Source organism: Dermacentor albipictus, chromosome 2 (genome assembly GCF_038994185.2).
Source record: "Dermacentor albipictus isolate Rhodes 1998 colony chromosome 2, USDA_Dalb.pri_finalv2, whole genome shotgun sequence".
NCBI classification, from domain to species: domain Eukaryota; kingdom Metazoa; phylum Arthropoda; class Arachnida; order Ixodida; family Ixodidae; genus Dermacentor; species Dermacentor albipictus.
Window position 1 is genome coordinate 180,532,451 of NC_091822.1, and position 20,922 is coordinate 180,553,372.

The following is a 20,922-nucleotide window of genomic DNA, read 5'->3' on the forward strand; positions in this document are numbered from 1 at the left end:
GGCCGGGATTCGATCCCGCGACCTCCTGCTTAGCTGCCCAACACCATAGCCACTAAGCAACCACGGCGGGTTTATATAAAGTTAAGCTGGGTCGGTAAACTACACATCTGAAATACCTAAATGTTCACTCTCGCCATGAACTAGGTTTGGCAAGAGGGTGACGACGCAGGAAAGAAAGACGCGAAGTGACGCCTTGAATCATGAAGCTACTTGTGATTTAACGGATTTTAACAGCGCTTGGACTCGGGACTACCGTGGCCAGGGCTGAATTGTTTGACGATAAGCAAGGTGTGCCACGCATTCTACAGGAGTCAAAGACGCGACCTACTTAGCAATTAAGCCCTCCGAATTTTTTCTGTCACATAATACGCCCCCCCCCCACACCAAAAAAAAAACTGCACTGAAATTCGTGACGTCAAAACGGGGAGCACATACCCACATTTTCTTCGCCCTATCAGTCAACGGCTTCACGTTCCACAAATACTGTCTGTCTGAAAAACAATAAACAGTTTCGATAACTAGGTTGGTCTTGTGCTGCTCTTAATAGTGTCCCTTTAAGTTCGAGGTGACGGTCACACGAAGATATATAGGGCACCCACCCATGCTACCGTACCCGTTAACCCGCTCTACGAGGCATAACATTGACCCGCGGGCTTCGGCGGCTGCCCACTGGGCCCCAACCTTGCGTCCGCTTAAGCCTGTTAGCGCGCGCGCGCGAGGTGTGTCGCGCGCGCCGCTAGTGTCTGAGTCGATCCGTCGCCAAGGCCTCGACCAGATTGATGCACGTCGCACCAGGAGGGGGAAGCCCTGCGGCTCGGGGCTGCTTTGTCCTTAATTGCATTACATTCGAAGGATACGCGTCCCGCCGTCGAGCCGCCGAAGCGCGTCGGACCACGCAACGCTGAGCACAATTCAACGGCTTCTCGTCGCCGCCCCCCCTCCTACGAACACGGGGCCAAAAGAGGGACGCGCCCTGCGGCACTCGTCACACGCGCACGGACACGTGGTGAAAGCGCGTCGCACCTGACTGACTTGCCTCCGTTGCACAGGTGTTGTGTGCGCGTCTCCAGCTCGGGTGGCGTTGTTCGTTTAGTACAGCGAGTTTACGGCGTGTTGTCGCTGACTGGCCCCGGCGGCTTACGTTGCTCGTCCCGCGTGTCTTGTTTCTTTGCCAGAACTGCGTACAGTGCGTGCATGTGAACCACCGCATCTCCGTTGTCGTGCAACGAGCCACTGAACGGGCACCGATACGCGGGTGGTCGAGAAAGAGTGCGTGTTCTGTGCGTTAGGAGTGGGAGGCGACGAGCGTCAATCATGGTAAGTGTAAGCCTGTCATTGTGTCGATTGTCTTCGCGAAGGTGGAGGAAAGAATAAGTGTGAATGCGCGGGAGGCTATAGCCCGTTGCTTGGAGCCGCCGGCGTATATGGACTGCGATGAGGGAATTTCGTCTTTATTATTTTTCATTCCCCGCTTGCATTGTCATTGATTGTATCTTTGCAGCGCTTGCACGAAAAGAAAAAAAAAAGTTGGCATCCAGCTGCAACTATACAGCACGATGCTAAAAAGGAACCGCCCCTACCACCATCCCCACATGCACACGCACTGGTACTACAGTGGCTAGAAGCCACTGTACTGGTGCAGAAGAAAGATTCGCAGCTGAAGGAGAAAAAAAGAACTTGTCTTGGCTATAGCTATTCCGGAGACTGAACCAGATTCCAATTCCTTCCCGAGAACCAGTAGCTCAACCAGTTGCCAGTGCGATAAACACGAGGTTAATAGAGGGCATGAGGAGGACGAATCAATTAATAACTTGATGCGCAGAAATGATGATTTTACTCATCTCAAATTTCCTTTGCGGAACCGTGCTATACCTTAAGCTGGGTACCAAGCTGAACTTCGCTTTCATGGACCTTCCTCAAAGCCTTACAGATTTCCGAAGCACTCTTGTTAACGCGCCTATGCAGGGGAAAATGGACATCACGGAGAGGGACATGCATGGTCATGGCCATATTGTTTGGGCCAACTCTCGAACGCGACCATGCAGATAACGAATTAATGCTAAAGGGGCGTCCGCAAGCACTTACATGGCTTGTGGGATGAGTTCGGTGAACACTATTCTTCATGGTACGAAACTTCTTATGATTCAGTAGTGGCTCACAAATTACGAGGTTTTCATGGTCACCCTTTGTTGACATAGTGATGAGTCACCAAACCCGAATAAATTATATTCGGCAGAATAAGAAAAAAAGGGATTTAAAAAAATTCGAGTCTTATTTAATTCATCATCAAAAGAATCGCCCAAAGCACGAATAGCAAACCTACGAATGGGCAACAAGTGTGTTTGCTTCAGAGAATTCGCTGCCAAATTGCGTTCATACAAGGCATCAGAGTGAGTCATATCGGCCACTATTTTTCAACTGAGGCTAAGTGTGCCGCAATACTGGGGGCTACGCGGTCACGAGAAAGAACGACACACAGGGGCATAACTAGTTTTAAAGCCTCCCAAGGGATACTGTAATGAAATATAAATAAAACTAAATACATCACGTTTGCGTTAATTAACGAGCAGTAAACTAACATGATCTTGAAGTTCGCATGTAGAACAAGTAGAAATAAGTTTTTCAGTGTTCGATTCGGTGATTATCTGTCCTGGAAAGCACATGTAGATAGTCTGTTCAACAGAGTAAAATTACGGGATGTTTTAATAGGATCAGAGTCCAGTTTGGCTAAAGAAAGTATTGTATTACTCGCTATTTCCTTCACGGCTTTCGTATTGCTTGTTTGTAGGGGTACTACGTATTCGCAGAATGATGAACAGCTCTTTGTCGCGTTTTGAAAAAAAAAATCCATAGGTTATTCCAAGAATCCTCAAGGTACGCTACAGTGTTTCAGTAAGTATAACTTGTTTATTAAACACACAACGCTCAATACGAGGCAGATAGGCTAATACAGCATATTGACACATGTACTTGCGTATCCATTTCTCGGGGACTACATTACACCCGCTAACTTTCGCTGTCGTTCGGCGCAAGACGCGCCTGCGTGATTTGCATCTTGCTCGAGTGTAGTCGATGGTTCTGTCCGTTGGCTGTTGTCGCCGCGCCTTGTTCAATCTGATCGTATGTACAACGCTAATTGTGCAGTAGTTTCTGGAAGGGACGCTGACACCAGGCGATTACTCTGGAACTTTCAACGCATCATGCGCAGTGGCGTAGCTAGGTCGTCTGGCATCCGGGGCCCATAGGTCTTCTGTCACCTCCCCCCTCCCTCCCCCCGCCTGTAGTCGAGGAAGGTGAGGATATCAACAGGTTCCGGGTGTCTTCAGACGTATATGACGCCCCCACCCCTCTGGCTTGCACCCGGGGCCCACGACCCTCCGGCCCCCCCTGTTGCTACGCCACTGGTCATGCGCAAAAGTTGCAAAAGTCGCGACGCCCTTGACCCGGCCGCAGACCAGATTTTCGACGATCGCCGACTGAGCCCGCCGCTATCGTTGCATGTGCTTGACTGATGCTTGCTCTTCTGGCCACAGGTTCGCTCAATAAAAAAGTTAGTTTCGGGATTCAGAGTTTTGCTACTGCGTTCTTCATCGTCACTACAGCGTGACAATATACAGGGTGATAATATTTTAAGTTTTACGGAATTTTTAAGTATCACCTGTGGCAAATAGCATATAGTTCTTGTCCTTTAGCATGGGTTATTCGAAGAGGCGGACATTACTAGCTCGAGAAATCTAAACACATATTCCACTAATTAGGTTATTAATTAATTACTTTGTGGGACATATTGCGATTTGCGAATTGCAGCCGGTGAGCTTGCAATACGTATCCACTTGAAATGAATTCCAGAATGACGCCAGCTTCGAGGCATCATTTCCCAAAGTGTGGAACGAAGTACGTGGGCGTTCCAGTTACTTTTGTGCTTCAATGCATAAAATATCGTTCTGTTAAAAAAAAAAGCGTGTGGAAGAGCAGTGCATTTCTACGGTAAGTTCGATGGCGTATTTTTTAAACTGGCGTCATTCTGGAAATCCCTTTTTGCAAACTTACCGGCTACAATTCGTAAATTACAATATGTGCCACAAGATAGTTAACTAAAAAGATAATTGGTGAAATTTTGTTATTTCGTTGAATATGGGTTTTGACGTCTCGCACAAGTAATGTCCGCCTCTCTGAATAATCTATCTCAAGGACTAGAATTATGTTATCTGCAACAGTCTACATATAAAAATTGCTTATAACTTAAAGATGACAACTCTGTATACGTTAACGAACAAACTCTACAGGCTAAAATTATCTGAATCGGAAGCTTTGTTAGTGTATAGCCAAAGAAATTGCGACAGTTCCAAAAACAAATACACCTTATGGCTGGCAGCATCTAAATTGTTAAACTCCTAATTTGTTAAATCACTTAGACCTAAATGGCTACATTAAATTACCCAAACAATCTTAAGAACACACCTGATACAGCACGAAATAGAATATATAGGATGTTTACTTAGCAGCTAATATATGGCATGTTTATAACTGCTGAAATTCTGTAGCTTTGACTGCTGCAATTTTTTTTAGTATATTGTGTTTCACATTCGCTAAGTGCGAAATTGTATCATGCGTGACTTCTCCATGTATAACGTTGTTAATATGCTCATTTGATTTTAGCAATCGTTTCGTCCAGAATTGTTGTTAACTTGATATGCTATTTTGTATATAGCTTGGTGTTTTCTCTCACGTTGCACTGCTTAATTCTGTGACTTCGATGTTATGTATTGTGTGTTCACAATTATGCTTATAACTGGACGCCAGCAGGAGCAGGTGCATTTGTCGGGCCTAGCCTGGCCTAGCAGCCTTGAACTCTGCTCCCGTTCCTGTAATACAAACAAACAAACTACAAACGTCTAAAAAAATATATCGCGAACAAGTTTCGTAATCTCTCAAGCACCTTCCGCGCCCCTGTTGAAATATTTATTGATTTTTGTTTAGTTTATTTCATCAGATCATGCTTTTGTAGTAATTTCATATTATTGTTTTCTTACAATTTCTCAGTATCTGTAGAATCCCGTTGATACGTCTTTTTAAGGGCGCGCAGAAATACAACGTACGAGACGGGAAAACGTACGAACCAGAAAACCACCAAAATGAATAAATGCAGTGTATCTCTTTATTTGTGGATTGTACATTTCGTGATAGTTGGCCTTCGGTTGCGAAGAAAAAGCGCCGACCGACGTTATTAACGAATTTAGGGCCATTGCAATGAATGAATTAAGATCACGTGCTTGTGGCTTTTCTGTAATCACGGCTATGATGTTAACCTCATGCAGTAGGTGGCCGTTTGGGGGCAGCTTCCGCAATATCCGATAACCCTATAGCTTTGAAGCTTGCGCGCTGTACACGAGCGCCGTTGATCAATAAGAAAAAAACGTATGTGCAATTGAAATATATCATATCGCAGCATGATATCAATTACAGTAATTTGTTGGCAGCAATTTGTTGGTATCTCTAATTATATGTTTGCTATATAGCAACTTCCCGGCACCTGGTGTTCGTGCGAACCGTTCTGGTGTCGAATTTCTGAGTATACGGGTACACAGGGTGGCGGTGATGACAAGGGGCGAACGGTGTACATTCGTGTTCTAAACGTCGCTTTCCGCCCATCGTTCCAAGAGTAACTGTGTAGCATGAAATGTGTAGCTGTAATCTTTATTTCAGATGTTATATTCCTAACTCAATGTAGACATGTTCGCATTCGATGACTAACTTGGATAAATATTTAATTGAGACCAAGCCTTACTTTGTGCCTGCGCTCGTGTTACTATTTACGCCTTCCTCTTGAATAGTAACATGCTATATTGTAGAGACAAATACTTGTCGGGTGGAATTGCCGTGCGCGTAGAAACGGTAGAACGGATTCACGCTTCTGGCGTCAAGGATACGATGGAAAACACTTCGTTTTTAAAGCGATAGTTTTCCTGCGGAACCTTCTCTAGTTTTCGTGGTGGGCTATCTGGCCTCGGAGCGCCACGCCCGGAACTTGCAGATGGTGTGAGACATGACTCCACTAAAACCATCCCTACAGGACGCTTTAGAAATAGCGTACCAAAGCCACTTGGCGTACGCAAAAGCTCTAACTCTTCGGATTGTATTACCTGCCGTGGTTGCTTAGTGGCTATGGTGTTGGGCCGCTAAGAACGAAGTCACTGGATCGAATCCCGGCCACGGCGGCGGCGTTTCGATGGGGGCGAAATGCGAAAACACCCGTTTACTTACATAGATTTAGGTGCACGTTAAAGAAACCCGGGCATCCCGAATTTCCGGAGTCCCCCACTACGGCGTGCCTCATAATCAGATCGTAGTTTTGGCACGTAGTTTTGGCAGGTAAAACCCCAATTTTTTTTGTTTCTGCTTCTATAGCACAGACGGAACAACCACAATAAAGGACATGGTGACACAGAAGCGCATTGTGGGCTAACTCCATTGTGGACCGTTTGTGTTCTTTTGTAGGACCGGCAATTTCCTCAACTATAGCGGTTTCATAATATGTATTGCCAATCAGTGTTTATCGTCATTCTGTCGTAATCACGCCGTCGTTCTCATTCCTAAATTGTCATTCCATCGTGGTGATCGTCGTTCCATAATATAAAAGTCTTTATTGCCAATCAGTCGTCGTCGTCATCGCAGTTGTCTCGTCATCACACCATCGTCTTCATCCCTAACTAGTCATTCTATCGTCGTCGTTCCGCCTTCCTTCCATAATATAAAAGTCTTTATTGCCAATCAATCGTCGCCGTCACGTTGTCATCGTCATTCTGTCATCATCGCGCCGTCGTCTTCATTCCTAAATTATCATTCCATCGTCGTCATCACGTCGTCGTTCCACCTTAGTTCCATAATCTAAAAGTATTTATTGCCAATCAGTAATCGTCATTCTGTCATCATCACGCTGTTGTCATCATCGTCAGCCTGGCTACGCCCACTGCAGGGCAAAGGCCTCTCCCATACTTCTCCAACTACCCCGGTCATGTGCTAATTGTGGCCATGTTGTCCCTGCAAACTTCTTAATCTCATCCGCCCACCTAACTTTCTGCCGCCCCCTGTTACGCTTCCCTTCTCTTGGAATACAGTCGGTAACCCTTAATGACCATCGGTTATCTTCCCTTCTCATAACATGTCCTGCCCATGCCCATTTCTTTTTCTTGATTTCAACTAAGATCTCATTAACTCGCGTTTGTTCCCTCACACAACCTGCTCTTTTCTTATCCCTTAACGTTACACCAATCATTCTTCTTTCCATAGCTCGTTACGTCGTCCTCAATTTGAGTAGAACCCTTTTCGTAAGTCTCCAGGTTTCTGCCCCGTAGGTGAGTACTGGTAAGACACAGCTGTTACACACTTTTCTCTTGAGGGATAATGGCAACCTGCTGTTCATGATCTGAGAATGCCTGCCAAACGCACCCCAGCCCATTCTTATTCTTCCGATTATTTCAGTCTCATGATCCGGATCCGCGGGCAATATACCTCCCCTAAGTAGATGCATTCCCTTACCACTTCCAGTGCCTCGCTACCTATCGTAAACTGCTGTTCTCTTCCGAGGCTGTTAAACATTACTTTAGTTTTCTGCAGATTAATTTTAGACCCACCCTTCTGTTTTGCCTCTCCAGGTAAGTGAGCATGCATTGTAATTGGTCCCTTGAGTTACTAAACAAGGCAATATCATCAGTGAATCGCAAGTTACTAAGGTATTTTCCATTAACTCTTATCTCTCATTCTTCCCAATCCAGGTCTCTGAATACCTCCTGTAAAAACGCTGTAAATAGCATTGGAGAGATCGTATCTCCCTGCCTGACGCCTTTCTTTATTGGGACTTTGTTGCTTTCTTTATGAAGGACTACGGTGGCTGTGGAGCCGCTATAGATATCTTTCAGTATTTTTACATGTGCCTCGTCTACATCCTGATTCCGTAATGCCTCCATGACTGCTGAGGTTTCGAATGAATCAAACGCTTTCTCGTAATCAATGAAATCTATATATAAGGGTTGGTTATATTCCGCACATTTCTCTATCACCTGTCTGATATTGTGAATATGGTCTATTGTTGAGTAGCCTTTACGGAATCCTGCCTGGTCCTTTGCTTGACAGAAATCTAAGGTATTCCTGATTCTATTTGCAATTACCTTAGTAAACAGTTTGTAGGCAACTGACAGCAAGCTGATCAGTCTAATTTTTCAAGTCTTTGGCATCGCCTTTCTTATGGATTAGGATTATGTTAGCGTTCTTCCAAGATTCTGGTACGCTCGAGGTCATGAGGCATTGCGTATACAGGGTGGCCAGTTTCTCTAGAACAATCTGTCCACCATCCTTCAACAAATATGCTGTTACCTGATCTTCCCCAGCTGCCTTCCCCCTTTGCATATCTCCCAAGGCTTTCTTTACTTCTTCCGGCGTTACCTTTGGGATTTCGAATTCCTCTAGACTATTTTCTCGTCCATTATCGTCGTGGGTGCCACTGGTACTCTATAAATCTCTATAGAACTCCTCAGCCATTTGAACTATCTCATCCATATTAGTAATGGTATTGCCGGCTTTGTCTCTTAACGCATACATCTGATTCTTGCCAATTCCTAGTTTCTTCTTCACTGTTTTTAGGCTTCCTCCGTTCCTGAGAGCATGTTCAATTCTATCCATATTATACTTCCTTACGTCAGCTGTCTTACGCTCGTTGATTAACTTCGAAAGTTCTGCCAGTTCTATTCAAGCTGTAGGGTTAGAAGCTTTCATACATTGGCGTTTCTTGATCAGATCTTTCGTCTCCTGCGATAGTTTGCTGGTATCCTGCCTAACGGAGTTACCACCGACTTTCTTTGCACACTCCTTAATGATGCCCACAACATTGTCGTTCATTGCTTCAACACTAAGGTCCTCTTCCTGAGTTAAAGCCGAATACCTGTTCTGTAGCTTGATCTGGAATTCCTCTATTTTCCCTCTTACCGCTAACTCATTAATCGGCTTCTTATGTACCAGTTTTTTCCGTTCCCTCCTCAAGTCTAGGCTAATTCGAGTTCTTACCATCCTGTGGTCACTGCAGCGCACCTTGCCGAGCACGTCCATATCTTGTATGATGCCAGGGTTAGCGCAGAGTATGAAGTATATTTCATTTCTAGTCTCGCCATTCGGGCTCCTCCACGTCATGATCTTCCCTTTCCCCTTTGCATAGCTGGCTTTTAAGGCTTTCTTCTTCCAGCGTTACTTGTGGAATGTCAAATTTCTCTAGACTATTATCTCTTCCATTAATTTTATCGTCGTGGGTTCCACTGGTACTGTATAAATCTCTATAAAACTCTTCAGCCACTTGTACTATCTCTTCCATATTAGTAATTATATTGTCGGCTTTGTCTCTTAACGCATAATCTGATTCTTGTCTACTTCTAGTTTCTTCTTCCCTGCTTTTAGGCTTATCCCTTTTCATTTTTGAATTATAATAATTGCTAATTCCTTAAATTTTAACGCATTATTTGTATTATTATCATTTATCCACCGTTCCTGAGAGCATGTTCACTTCTATCCATATTATACTTCCTTATGTCAGCTGTCTTACGCTTGTTGATTGACTTGGAAAGTTCTGCCAGTTCTATTCTAGCTGTAGGGTTAGCGGCTTTCATACATTGGCGTTTCTTAATCAGATCTTCCGGCTCCTGCTATAGCTTACTGGCATCCTGTCTAACGAAGTTACCATGGACATCTATTGTACACTCCTTAATGATGTCCGTGGGATTGTCGTTTATTGCTTCAAAATTAAGGTCCTCTTCCTGAGTTAAAGCCGAATACCTGGCCTGTAGCTTGATCCGGAATTCCTCTATTTTCCCTCTCACCATTAACTCATTGATCGGCTTCTTATGTACCAGTTTCTTCCGTTCCCTCCTCAAGTCTAGGCTAATTCGAGTTCTTACCATCCTATGGTCACTACAGCGCACCTTGCCGAGCACGTCCACATCTTGTACGATGCCAGGGTTAGCGCAGAGTATGAAGTATATTTCATTTCTAGTCTCGCCATTCGGGCTCCTCCACGTCCACTTTCGGCTATCCCGTTTGCGGAAGAAGGTATTCATTATCCGCATATTATTCCGTTCTGCAAACTACTAATAACCCTCCCCTGATATTCCTAAAGCCTATGCCATATTCCTCTACTGACTTGTCTCCAGTCTGTTTCTTGCCTACCCTGGCATTGAAGTCACCCATCAGTATAGTGTATTTCGTTTCCACTTTACCCATCGCCGATTCCACGTCTTCATAGAAGCTTTCGACTTCCTGGTCATCATGACTGGATGTAGGGGCGTAGACCTGTACGACCTTCCAATTTGTACCTCTTATTAAGTTTCACAACAAGACCTGCCACCCTCTCGTTAATGCTATAGAATTCCTGTATGTTATCACGCTGTTGTCTTCATTCCTAAATAGTTGTTCTATCGTCGTTACATCGTTATCCTTGCCGTCGTCATACCATGGTCGTCGTTCCGCGTTCGTTCCATAATCTAAGTAATTATTGTTAATCACTCGTCGTCGTAATTCTGTCATCACGAAGCCATCTTCATTCTAAATAGTCATTCTGTCGTCATCGTTCCATAGTCGTCATTCTCCACTGTTTTCGCGATGGCAGTGCCACTACTCATCTTCGCTGCAACAACATATTGACTATTAATAACTTGTTTCGGTTTAGACTAATGGTGTTGTTGCATAAACAAATAACAAAATCAACTATCTAGTAATTTCATTGATTCTGAGCTTTCAAAAAGTGCCAACTGTAGCAGGTTTGCTGCTGAGTCTTTTGCTCCCTAAGGTTTCTACCAATTACGGTAAATCATCTTCAGTCTTCTGTGCGATCCTCCTGTGCGGTCACATTATGGCATTGATCATTTGCCCGCGTCTCTAAAATCCAGTTTATTTAATTTCATTCACTAATTCATTAAAATATCTGTAAACTTTTTTATGTTCGTGCCTCTTTAGTTTTACTAGATTTGTGTTTCTAAATGTTGTATTTATTTCTAAAGTTCTTCGTTTTTCTGCTTTCAGGCGTTCTTGTTATTTTTTTTTCCGTTTCATTTTATTCCATTTCTTACTCAATATATTGGTTCTGTTGCCCGCATTGCTGTTAATTCTTTTAATATTTATGCGTTATCTTCACCGAGAGTCCTTTCTACTTTAGGACCCTCGTCTGTGTATGTTATATGCTGTAATTAAGCGACGATCTAATAATAATAATAATAATAATAATAATATAGTAATTGAATAAAATTGCTGGCTCTCCCGCAATCGAGAGTAGATGTAAGCATGAAATGGCTACCGGCAAAGCAGATTGTTTGGAGATGATGCACCGCACCACGCCACACTGTACACTGGTCCATATGGGTGCAATAGTTTCCTGTCACAGACAGAACCTCATCGCAAGTATCGTCTCGGTCAAACGGCCATTCGCGGCGCGTCGTACTCTACTGGCTTGGACGCTGCCGGTGCTCCGTACTCGCCACGCGCAACTCACGGACCGCTGGCGTTGAAAAGAGCACAGGCAACTCTACCGACACGTGCTGGCTGCCTGGATCACCGATCTTCGCATCAAGATATCAAAGGACCAACATCGGCTTCGTTCTCTGTCGCCCACCGTCGCTCCCATCGCTTTGTGTCTCAACGCCAGAAAATGACAATCAAGTGTGTAGTGCCCTGTATCTGCCTTTTGAACGTCTCTATTGGAAACGACAGCTAAAGCTTCAGCGTACTAGAAGTTAAAGCTCGAGTGATATTGTGAACAAAAATTTGGAAGAACCCGGAAGCAATATTTTTTGTAGCTTGTTCGGGAAGTAGCTATACACGATTATATAGTAGCTATATAATCCTGACTTGGAGCTTACCACTGTCGTTGAAAATAAAAGTGCACAATTATTGCACTCTACCGGTGCTAACGTATGAGGCAGGAGCTTGGAGGTTAACAAAGAAGCTCGAGAACAAGTTAAGGACCACGCAAAGGCCGATGGAACGAAAAATGCTGGGCGTAACGTTAAGAGACGGGAAGGCAGCGCTGTGGAGGAGAAAGCAAACGGGGTTAATCGATATTCCAGTTGACATTAAGAGAGGAAAGGGGAGCTGAACAGGCCGTGTGATGCGTAGGACAGATAACCGGTGGACCATTAGAGTTGAAGAATGGGTGCCAAGAGAAGGGAAGCGCGGTTGCGCGCGGCAGAAGATTAGGTGGGGTGATGAAAATACGAAATGGCGCAAGTTGAAATCGGGGATAACTGGTGATCGCTGGGAGAGGCCTTCGTCCTACAGTAAAAAAACAGACATGATGACGATGATGATGATGCTTAGATAGTTACAAAATTTTACGTATTAACATAAAAATCTAACTTGGTGGCACCTGTTTCCCATTCGTCGAGGAGAGGTCGGCGCGTGCTCGTGGTGTGTTCTGACAAAGAGAGAATCGCATGTAGCGCAGCGAGTAGCGCTCTGGTCTGTCTACTTCTTCGCCATCTAGTTGCGCTAAATGAATATTTTCTTAGCAAGGAAATTTGTTTCAATTATCTGTTTGTATGCCCAGCCCATTTTGCTGCGCTTTGGCGCGTGGCTTTTTCTGTAGGTGTCTTGCATTGCGGTGTTCGCGGCGCAATGCATTGGTAAGTCCGAGGGGAAGAAAAAGGAAAGCCATATTCTAGTATTCTAAGGCTACGTCCTCTCAGAATCAGAGTTTGTGAGATGAATCCGAATTCGGAAAAGTTTTACCGGCGAGTGTTTTTCGGATTTATCCGAAAACGCGCAGAAGCGTATGTACGAGTGACATCGTAATGTGGACTGTGACTTAATTTTGATTATCTGGGATCCCTTAAAGCGGTGTGATGTAATTGGCGCATACCGAGTGCATAATAGACAAACGAACAACCGGTAGCATTCGATATAGTGTCGATCTAATGATCTTAAATGGCACATTCACCATATTGCAGTAAGGTATGCGTACTCTACCCATATCACTCAATTTACAGGAGCAGGACGAGCTTGAAGAACTCAAGGACGAATTACAACTGCTAAACATCAAGATCAAGGTAAGCGCTGTTGTCTTTTGTCTGGCTATACATAAACGTTGCTACATCTATATATATATATATATATATATATATATATATATATATATATATATATATATATATATGTGTGTGTGTGTGTGTGTGTGTGTGTGTGTGTGTGTGTGTGTGTGTGTGTGTGTGTGTGTGTGTGTGTGTATGTATGTATGTATGTATGTATGTATATATATTGCTGTGCCATCTGTACAGTTCGTCTTCCCCTTTAGCAAGTATCCAACTCTTCGACTGCGTTTGTGATATTGGCCTTTTAAGTCATAGTGCTCCTTATGGATGTTTCTTTAAGTGCGTAAGCGCCAAGACGCTCGTCATTGCTGTTGTTCGTTTTTTTTTTCTGCGTCTCGTGTTTTTGTGCGTGCTAACATGACAATGAATTTCTTTGCAAAAGCTGAAGACAAAAGTTGGCAACATTTTCAAATCAAATCGAATCAATCAATCGACTATCGGTCAGCCGACGTAAGCAGCGCTGAGCGTTTTGGACCTTGACGAGCGTTCTGTTTATTACCATGCATGACATTTTGGCAACATCCCTCTGTTCTTTTTGTGCAGCTCTCTGCAGTTGGGATTTATCGCGAAAGTGAATGAATTGGTGAACGAATCAACTAGTTCAATTTACTGTCAGCATTGTGTAGCTACATGCTGCCATCTTCAATCGTGCTTTCGGATTATTTACTTTCTGCGGCGTGTCTGTGTATACCTCTGCATGCGAAGAATCCCCAGTAATGTTACGTTTAAGCGCCCTTTCCCTCTTCAAGACGCGCTTAGCTCTCAAAATTCTGAGGTTTACTCGTAGGCAGTGACTTATTGACCTGTTTTCTGTGAACAGTATTTTATGTACAGTGCTCAGAGATTGAAACGCGATACTCGGACAACATGGCGGCCGGTACATCCTTGCGCCACCGGTGATCACTGAATGATCGCTGAGGAGGCCGAATGCAGTTACAATACACCAAAATGATTCTCGCTTTCATGTGACACAAAATGCATCATCTCAGTGTCACCATCGCCCACCGGTGGCACAAGGAAGTACCGACCGCCATGTTGTCCGAGCATCGCGTTTCAATCGCTGAGCGCTGTACACCCTGAAAGAAAGTGAGGTGTTGAGACACGGACACAAGAGAAGAGGAAGCGACAACACAAACGCCGCCTATCAACTGAAGGGCGCACTGCGGCGGCAAAAAAACAACGTAGAAACAAAACGTACCTGCGCGTGCACGGCTATGGTGACGCGCCACCTGTCAACCAAGCTCACGTGCGGGCATACGCGAGAGATAACTGTTTAGGCATTTCATTTCTTTTTTGTGCAAGTTAATCGAAGGCTGGCTCACACATGCGCTTCCACTATACTGTTGACAAGCCAGGCATCGACACTTAGAGGCGTTTCTTCGTTCTTGTGCCAGTATAAAACAGCGCATTAACCGAAATTTGGCATGCGGTTAGTCTCGACAGTGCAAAGAAAGATGAGATGGCGATGTGCTTCGGTTAAAGAAATTTTATCTTCTAGTAACCTCTGATTAACACAATGGCCTGTCTGCCCAACGTAGAAGCGGCCGCAACTAAAAGGAACACTATAAACCACACCAGTACGGCAGTCCGTGAATTTTTTCGTGCGTGTGTTTTACGAAGCAAATGCCCGTCCTCCTTTTGTCTTTTACCAGCTCATTCTTTCTCTGCACGGCGGAACAAATCTTACCTAATTTACTGGCAACCGTAAGAACAACGTTAACACCGTACCTACGAGTGCTTCCCTCTTTCCTTAGCCTGTGCGACAAGGAATGGATGTATGGAATGCCTAGAACTCCTTTCTTGTTATTATTGCTTTCTGCAACCATGTTCTAACTTGACGAAATGGTGGACTTTTCTAAGCGATCAGTGACAGTGGCTACTGCAACACGAGAATTATCATTATTATTAGCAGCAGTAGTAATGGTAGTAGTTAATATCATCATCATTATTATATCCTCACCTGCTTCGAATACCACGTAAGATCACCATGTAGCGGACCTTTCGATGTTCGAGCTTATTTTTATTGATCTTGACATTTTTCATACGTCGCTATCATTGTTCGTTACCGAGCTTCGGATCGCGTTGTATGTTAGCAACCTTCCCACATTGTTCAAGCCTATATATTTATCCTTTTTCTTGTGAAATTACCTTGGGGCGCCTTGTGGAATGTAAACTGTTCTTTTTTATAGTAGAATTTTTATATTTAATGTGTTTGTTTTCTCGTATTTTACGTATTATGCCAACTCTTGTCTTTTTCTTATCTTTTACCTACTTTCTTTTAAATCTAGCATGTGCAACGTTTTTTAACCAGTTCTTTTTTAACTTAATTTTTCTCACTCTATAACATGCACCAGCATTCGGACTTTGGTGTTGTTCCTGGGCGCGTTAATTAAGCACTTGATTGATTAATTCATTAACTCATTGTAATATGACGGCAATGTCACCGCAGCTTCGTCACGTCACGTTGTGCGCACGACGTGGCGGGTGGCTTATGTGCTCTGAAGGCTTGATGACGAGAGCACGGAGAGAGAGTTCTGGGTCCAAAGGGGGGGGGGGGGGGGGGGCTGCGCGCACTTTCGCTGAAGCCACGGGTCTGGAAAGCGGGCCTGACGGCGGCTGTGAGAGAGACCGCGCTCGAAAGGAGACAACCGTGGCGAGTGACGTCACGATCCCATTTGGGCTTCCGTTTACATAAAGCCCTTTCCCCGCGACTGCGCAGCCGGCGAGAACGCGGTCGGCGAGGCGCATCCAAGTCTAAACAACCGTAGGACAAACAAAAGATGGCTGGGATGAAGGCACGTGTGCATGTAGGATAGGCAGAAAATAACTTCACGAGGCCGAAGGCGCGGTAGAATAAAAAAGAAATAATAAAAAAGAACGGGAGCTTTCTCTACTGGCTTTTCGACGCGTTCAGAGGCTGACTTTCGAGGAGATTCCTTTTTAACGGCGTGAGGCTGGAGCTTGAGGCAATGTTGAAATCAAGGCGACGATAGGTATACTGTAATCAGGAATGGATCGTGACCAAAGGTGAAGATGGACAGCGACCACAGCGCCTTTGGTGTAAACAAGACACGTGTAATGGAGCCGAAGCGTCTCATTTTTATTTCATTTCTTCGTTTTCTTTTCTTTTTCTGCGGGTAGCCAGCGTAATGCTTTTATACTTTCGAAACTGATGTCATGTCATTGGCAGATGCGTCGACCGGGCAAAATATACTGGTACGTTAAATATGCTTTTTAATAATGCTAAGAAAATGTTCATTTATGAAGCACGTACGGCGCTATCAGCCTGCTGTTTAAATTGGGCAGGGCGTGGGATCAGCGAATATATCTTTTTTAAATGTTCAACAATACAGCGCACAAAACCGAAGAGCGCGAGCATGGACGACACTTTCGTATTCTGCAATCAGCTGTCTGTGAGGCTACGACGTCACACGCACACGCACAAAAGATCTACGCTGTTTTCTAGATCAAATTAGAGCAAGCATTAACGTCACTGGCGTCGCAATTTTGGCGAAAAAGGAGTCGAGAATATAAAAAATGAAGCAATAAAGAAGGAATAGTGACCCATGCAAGTTTCACCCTCTTCTACCTTTTCGTTTCCTTCCTGTAGTTATTAATACCTGCGCTCTTTCTCCAACCACCAAATTCTTGGGTTATGTATGCCCATCATGGGCATGTGCCATGTTTGAAGGAATACGGAGATTATTTTTTCGGCAATTCATTTTATGTTGTTTGCCTTAAATGAAGGTCCTAGGAACCCTAGATGGTGACAAGCCTCAGCACATCGTAAAATATTTGGTACAGTAGTTGTTCCACAGCCAGTTTCGGCTTCGTTTCTCAGGAGGATACTGTGTCGTGAACAAGTGAGTGTCAATACGTCGAAATGTCCTGTTCCCCCGTATCCTCCCGGAAATGAAATGAAACTAGCTGTAGAAAAACTGTTATATTAAATTAATGTCGCTCTCAGGCTTGTTATGACTCTTTCTAGGAGTTAGAAGTCTCGTACTTTCACCTAGCGCAAGAAATAAATAGTCGAAAATATCACGTCGGTACCTCTTTAAGGATCATCCCCAACCTCGAGCTTGAACAACGAAATCTCGGAGTTTGCCTTTATTGTTCCTGCAACCTTTATGCATGATCGCAGGAAGGACAACAAGCGGCCGCGGACAAAACCTTCCAGGAAGCGCTCAAGGACATCGAGAAAGAGGCCAAGTTTCGGATCAAGCAACGTCGCGTCCTCAAGGGACACATCTCCAAAGTGACCTCGGCGCATTTCTGCGGAGACAGCAAGTACGCCTAAAGTGTAGTAACGCGCCCACGCCCCAGACTTATTGCGATATGTAGTGTAAACGCATGTTGCATGTGCGAAGGGCATTACTCGAACGGGACAGTTGTCTGAAGTTAGTCGTAACGCCAGGCCTGTGTGATACCGGCCTTATACACACAATAGACTGGCATGGACGTTCCTTGTAAAGTGTGTATATATATATATATATATATATATATATATATATATATATATATATATATATATATATATATATATATATATATATATATATATATATATATATATATATATCCACAGACTCCAGACTGCTCCGTATTGATATACCCTTGTTCTTTCGTATAGCTAGATTGAAGAGCGTGCTAAAGTCAGTAACATTTCGACTTCTCTTGGCCCAGTTGTGAATCATACTCTTCAGGTGGGTTGTTTAGAAGAAATGAGGAATTGACGCTGTTGAAAACCAGGAAGCGGAGCTGAAGTAGAGAACGTCTTCTTTATTCGACGCTGGCAAAAACAACTAAAAAAATGCAGGTGCGCGCTCGGCTCCACGCTCGCTTTTCACTTCGTCTTCTCTTCTTTTTCGGAGCATAATATTCAACAGCTCCCGGCCGAACAATTAGCGTATGCTTGTTTCTTTTCAAGACGGAGCTTGTGCAGCAGATTCTAGGTGGTACCGCATCTGTGCCGGTCTCCGCAACGTGTTGCCACTAGAAGTGCGCAGTTTGCATGAGCGAACTTTGCCGTCGGCAAAGCCGTCGGCACCATGAGCACTTTGATTTGCTCGTGGTGGAACCATTGCTGGCAGGTGTCTTCCTGATGGGCGTAGGTGCCGCAGTGGAAGCCTTCGCAGCCACCCTTGCTGACGGGCTGATGGTGCATGCGTCGGGTGTTATGTGACTGGCCTGCCCTGGCCCCGGCCCAGACAGCATTCCTAGCCCACCAGGCGTTAAAGGTAGTGGCTGCTGGGGTGAAGGTAATTCTTTTTCAAGGCCTGGTGAGCGGTTGTGGGCGGCCATGGCTTCAGGCTGTCGTGGAAGTGGTATTCGCTCCACCTGGACCACGGGGGCCAGCGTGTGGTTGTTTCGTTTTAGCCTTTTCACCCCACTGCTGTGCCTTCCTGACAGTGAGGACCCAGATGGAGCCTTTGCTGTTGACGACGGGCGCCCGGCAAGCCCGCTCGAGTGTCGCAGGGCGGAAGACGATAACGTTGAATACGACGATGAGGACGACGATGACAAGGAGCTGTGCCCCGACGACTTCCCTACACCCGCCGGGTGGAGCACGCACGTGTCAGCAGTGTGGTCATCCCTACCAAAGGTGTCGATGCTCCCATGCCGCTGCTCCAAGTGCTTTCGCAGAGCCTGTGGTTTTGTGACTTGGTTACATATTTCACACACAACTAAAGAGATATCATCCCACGCTAGACAAAATCCGAAAAGTCCCATATCCTCTTTTCTTAATTTCATGGCATCGCTTTCTCTTTTCGCTGTCTCTGCCTCTGTATCGTTTTCTTCGTTTTCTGGACTCTTGAAGCAGATAGTTTCGGCCCAAGAATTCCATGACTGTTCTTGAGTAGTCGACACACTATTGGTGGCCTCCAGTCTGTGAAGATCTTTCACAGACTGGAGGCAGAGAGCCTGCGCCCTGAATTCCCGTCGAAACTATCGTGAGCACCGAAGAAAAACTGAGTCCAGCGTGTAAAAGTCGTTGGTGTTCCTTCTTGACCAACAGCGTTGTGAATGTGTCTGACGCAGGAAGCAGAATAGGGTGCTTGGAACTTTCCCGGAGGTTGCTGAACTGGAGACGACCTCCCAAGCGAAGAAGCCCTAATTCGTCGTGATATGGTCTGAACCGCTGGAGTGTAACGTCCATTCGGCTGACATCCGGTCCAAATACTTTGTCTTGTGTTCGACGTATCCAATAAATTTCAGCCTCTTGTACTTCAGTTGCGTCTAAAGGTCCCTTCTTCCTGGTGTCTGTGTACCTGCAATTTCTAGCAAATCGTTGTATCCACGCAGTTACACGCATCAGTCGGTTATAAGAGCTATAGTCGTTGATGTTTACAATAGTAAGCACTGGTCGAGCAGCTGCTTTCAAACACGTAATTTCCTCTTCCAGGCCGACTGTGTCGGGCGTTGCTGCTGCTGTACAGGTAGTTTCTTCAATTTCGACTGTATCCTCGGTGTAGCAGGGCTCGTTGATTGTCGTCTCAGTGTAGAGAAAGTTTGGTCCTTTCCACCAAATTGAACTTTGTAAGAGTTGTTCCGCAGTGGATCCTCTTGACAGTAAATCGGCTGGGTTTTGATCACTCGGACAATGTCTCCACATGTTCAAATCAGTTAGGGAGAGTATCTCTGTAACTCGGTTTGCTACAAACTGTTCCCAACGTTTCGCCGAACCACGTAGCCAATGAATCACGATCATAGAATCTGTCCACATAACTGTTTCAATGTCCACTAGATTTAGGGCACGTTTCACTGTTGCAGCTAGTCGAGCTGCAACTAGGGCTCCCATCAGTTCTAATCGTGGCACAGTTATCCTTTGTATAGGTGCGACTCTCGACTTGGCTAGTAGTAGCTGAACTGTTGTGGCTCCCTTGAAATCTCGTATCTGAAGGTAAAGCACGGCGCCGTACGCAACTGGGCTAGCGTCACTAAAAGCGTGTACTGTAACCTGCACATTCTTGCCCAGGAGGGTTTCACCAAAATATCTCTTGACTTCCAGCTGATCAACAGTTCTGAGGCCTTTAGTCCACGCTGTCCACTCTATAAGGAGAGACTCAGGAAGTGGCGCATCCCATGTGTATTTCTCTAACCACAGTTTTTGTATAAATAACTTGACTACCAGCACGAACGGCGCTAAGAATCCAAAGGGATCATACATGAGTGAGGCGAAGCTTAAGATCTGTCTCTTCGTAACCCTTTGTTCGCTCAATGATTCAATCATCTTCGTTAGTGATGGCTTTAAGATGTCTTTGTCGGTATCCCAAACGAGACCAAGAATCTTCTTTTCGTTTTCTACATCGAACTGTACCTTTAAGTCTCTACTATTGTAAAAGTTTCGTAAGTGTCCATCATTTGTCGTCCACTTTGTTAGATGCATTCCTGCCTCTTTCAAGATACTGAAACAATCGCTAACAACTTGCTGCGCTTCTTCTTTGTTCTGGGCCCCGATAACCAAGTCATCTACATAGAAATGATCTTTCAAAAGTTTGGCAGTAGAAGGGTATTTGGCTTCTACCAGTTGGAAGTGGTGTCGCAGAGTTGCAGCCAGGAGAAATGGACTGCTGCAGGCGCCAAAAGGAACCCTTGTCATGCGCAATTCTTCAATATTGGAAGACCCTTCTTCAAACCAGAAGTAACGAAACGCGTCTCGGTCTTGTTCAGCCAGCGATATTTGAAGAAACGCTTTTTCGATGTCGGCGGAAATTCCAATCTTGAAGCTGCGAAACTTCAGCAGTAAGTCGAGGATGTTGGGGTTCAAATTCGGCCCTGTCCACAAGACATCGTTAAG

General features: G+C 44.9%; 1 protein-coding gene across 1 annotated transcript in view; it reads left to right on the forward strand.

Annotated features, from left to right (window-relative positions):
• Positions 1-511: 511 nt before the first annotated feature.
• The window catches only part of LOC135919327 (guanine nucleotide-binding protein subunit beta-2-like), a 65,887-nt gene continuing 45,476 nt past the window's right edge, over positions 512-20,922 (forward strand). Inside the window, exons 1-3 of the mRNA XM_065453077.2 lie at positions 512-1,317; positions 13,020-13,079; positions 17,266-17,411. Coding sequence (XP_065309149.1) covers positions 1,315-1,317; positions 13,020-13,079; positions 17,266-17,411 — 209 coding nt within the window. The 5' untranslated portion in view covers positions 512-1,314. The remainder of the gene's footprint in view (positions 1,318-13,019; positions 13,080-17,265; positions 17,412-20,922) is intronic.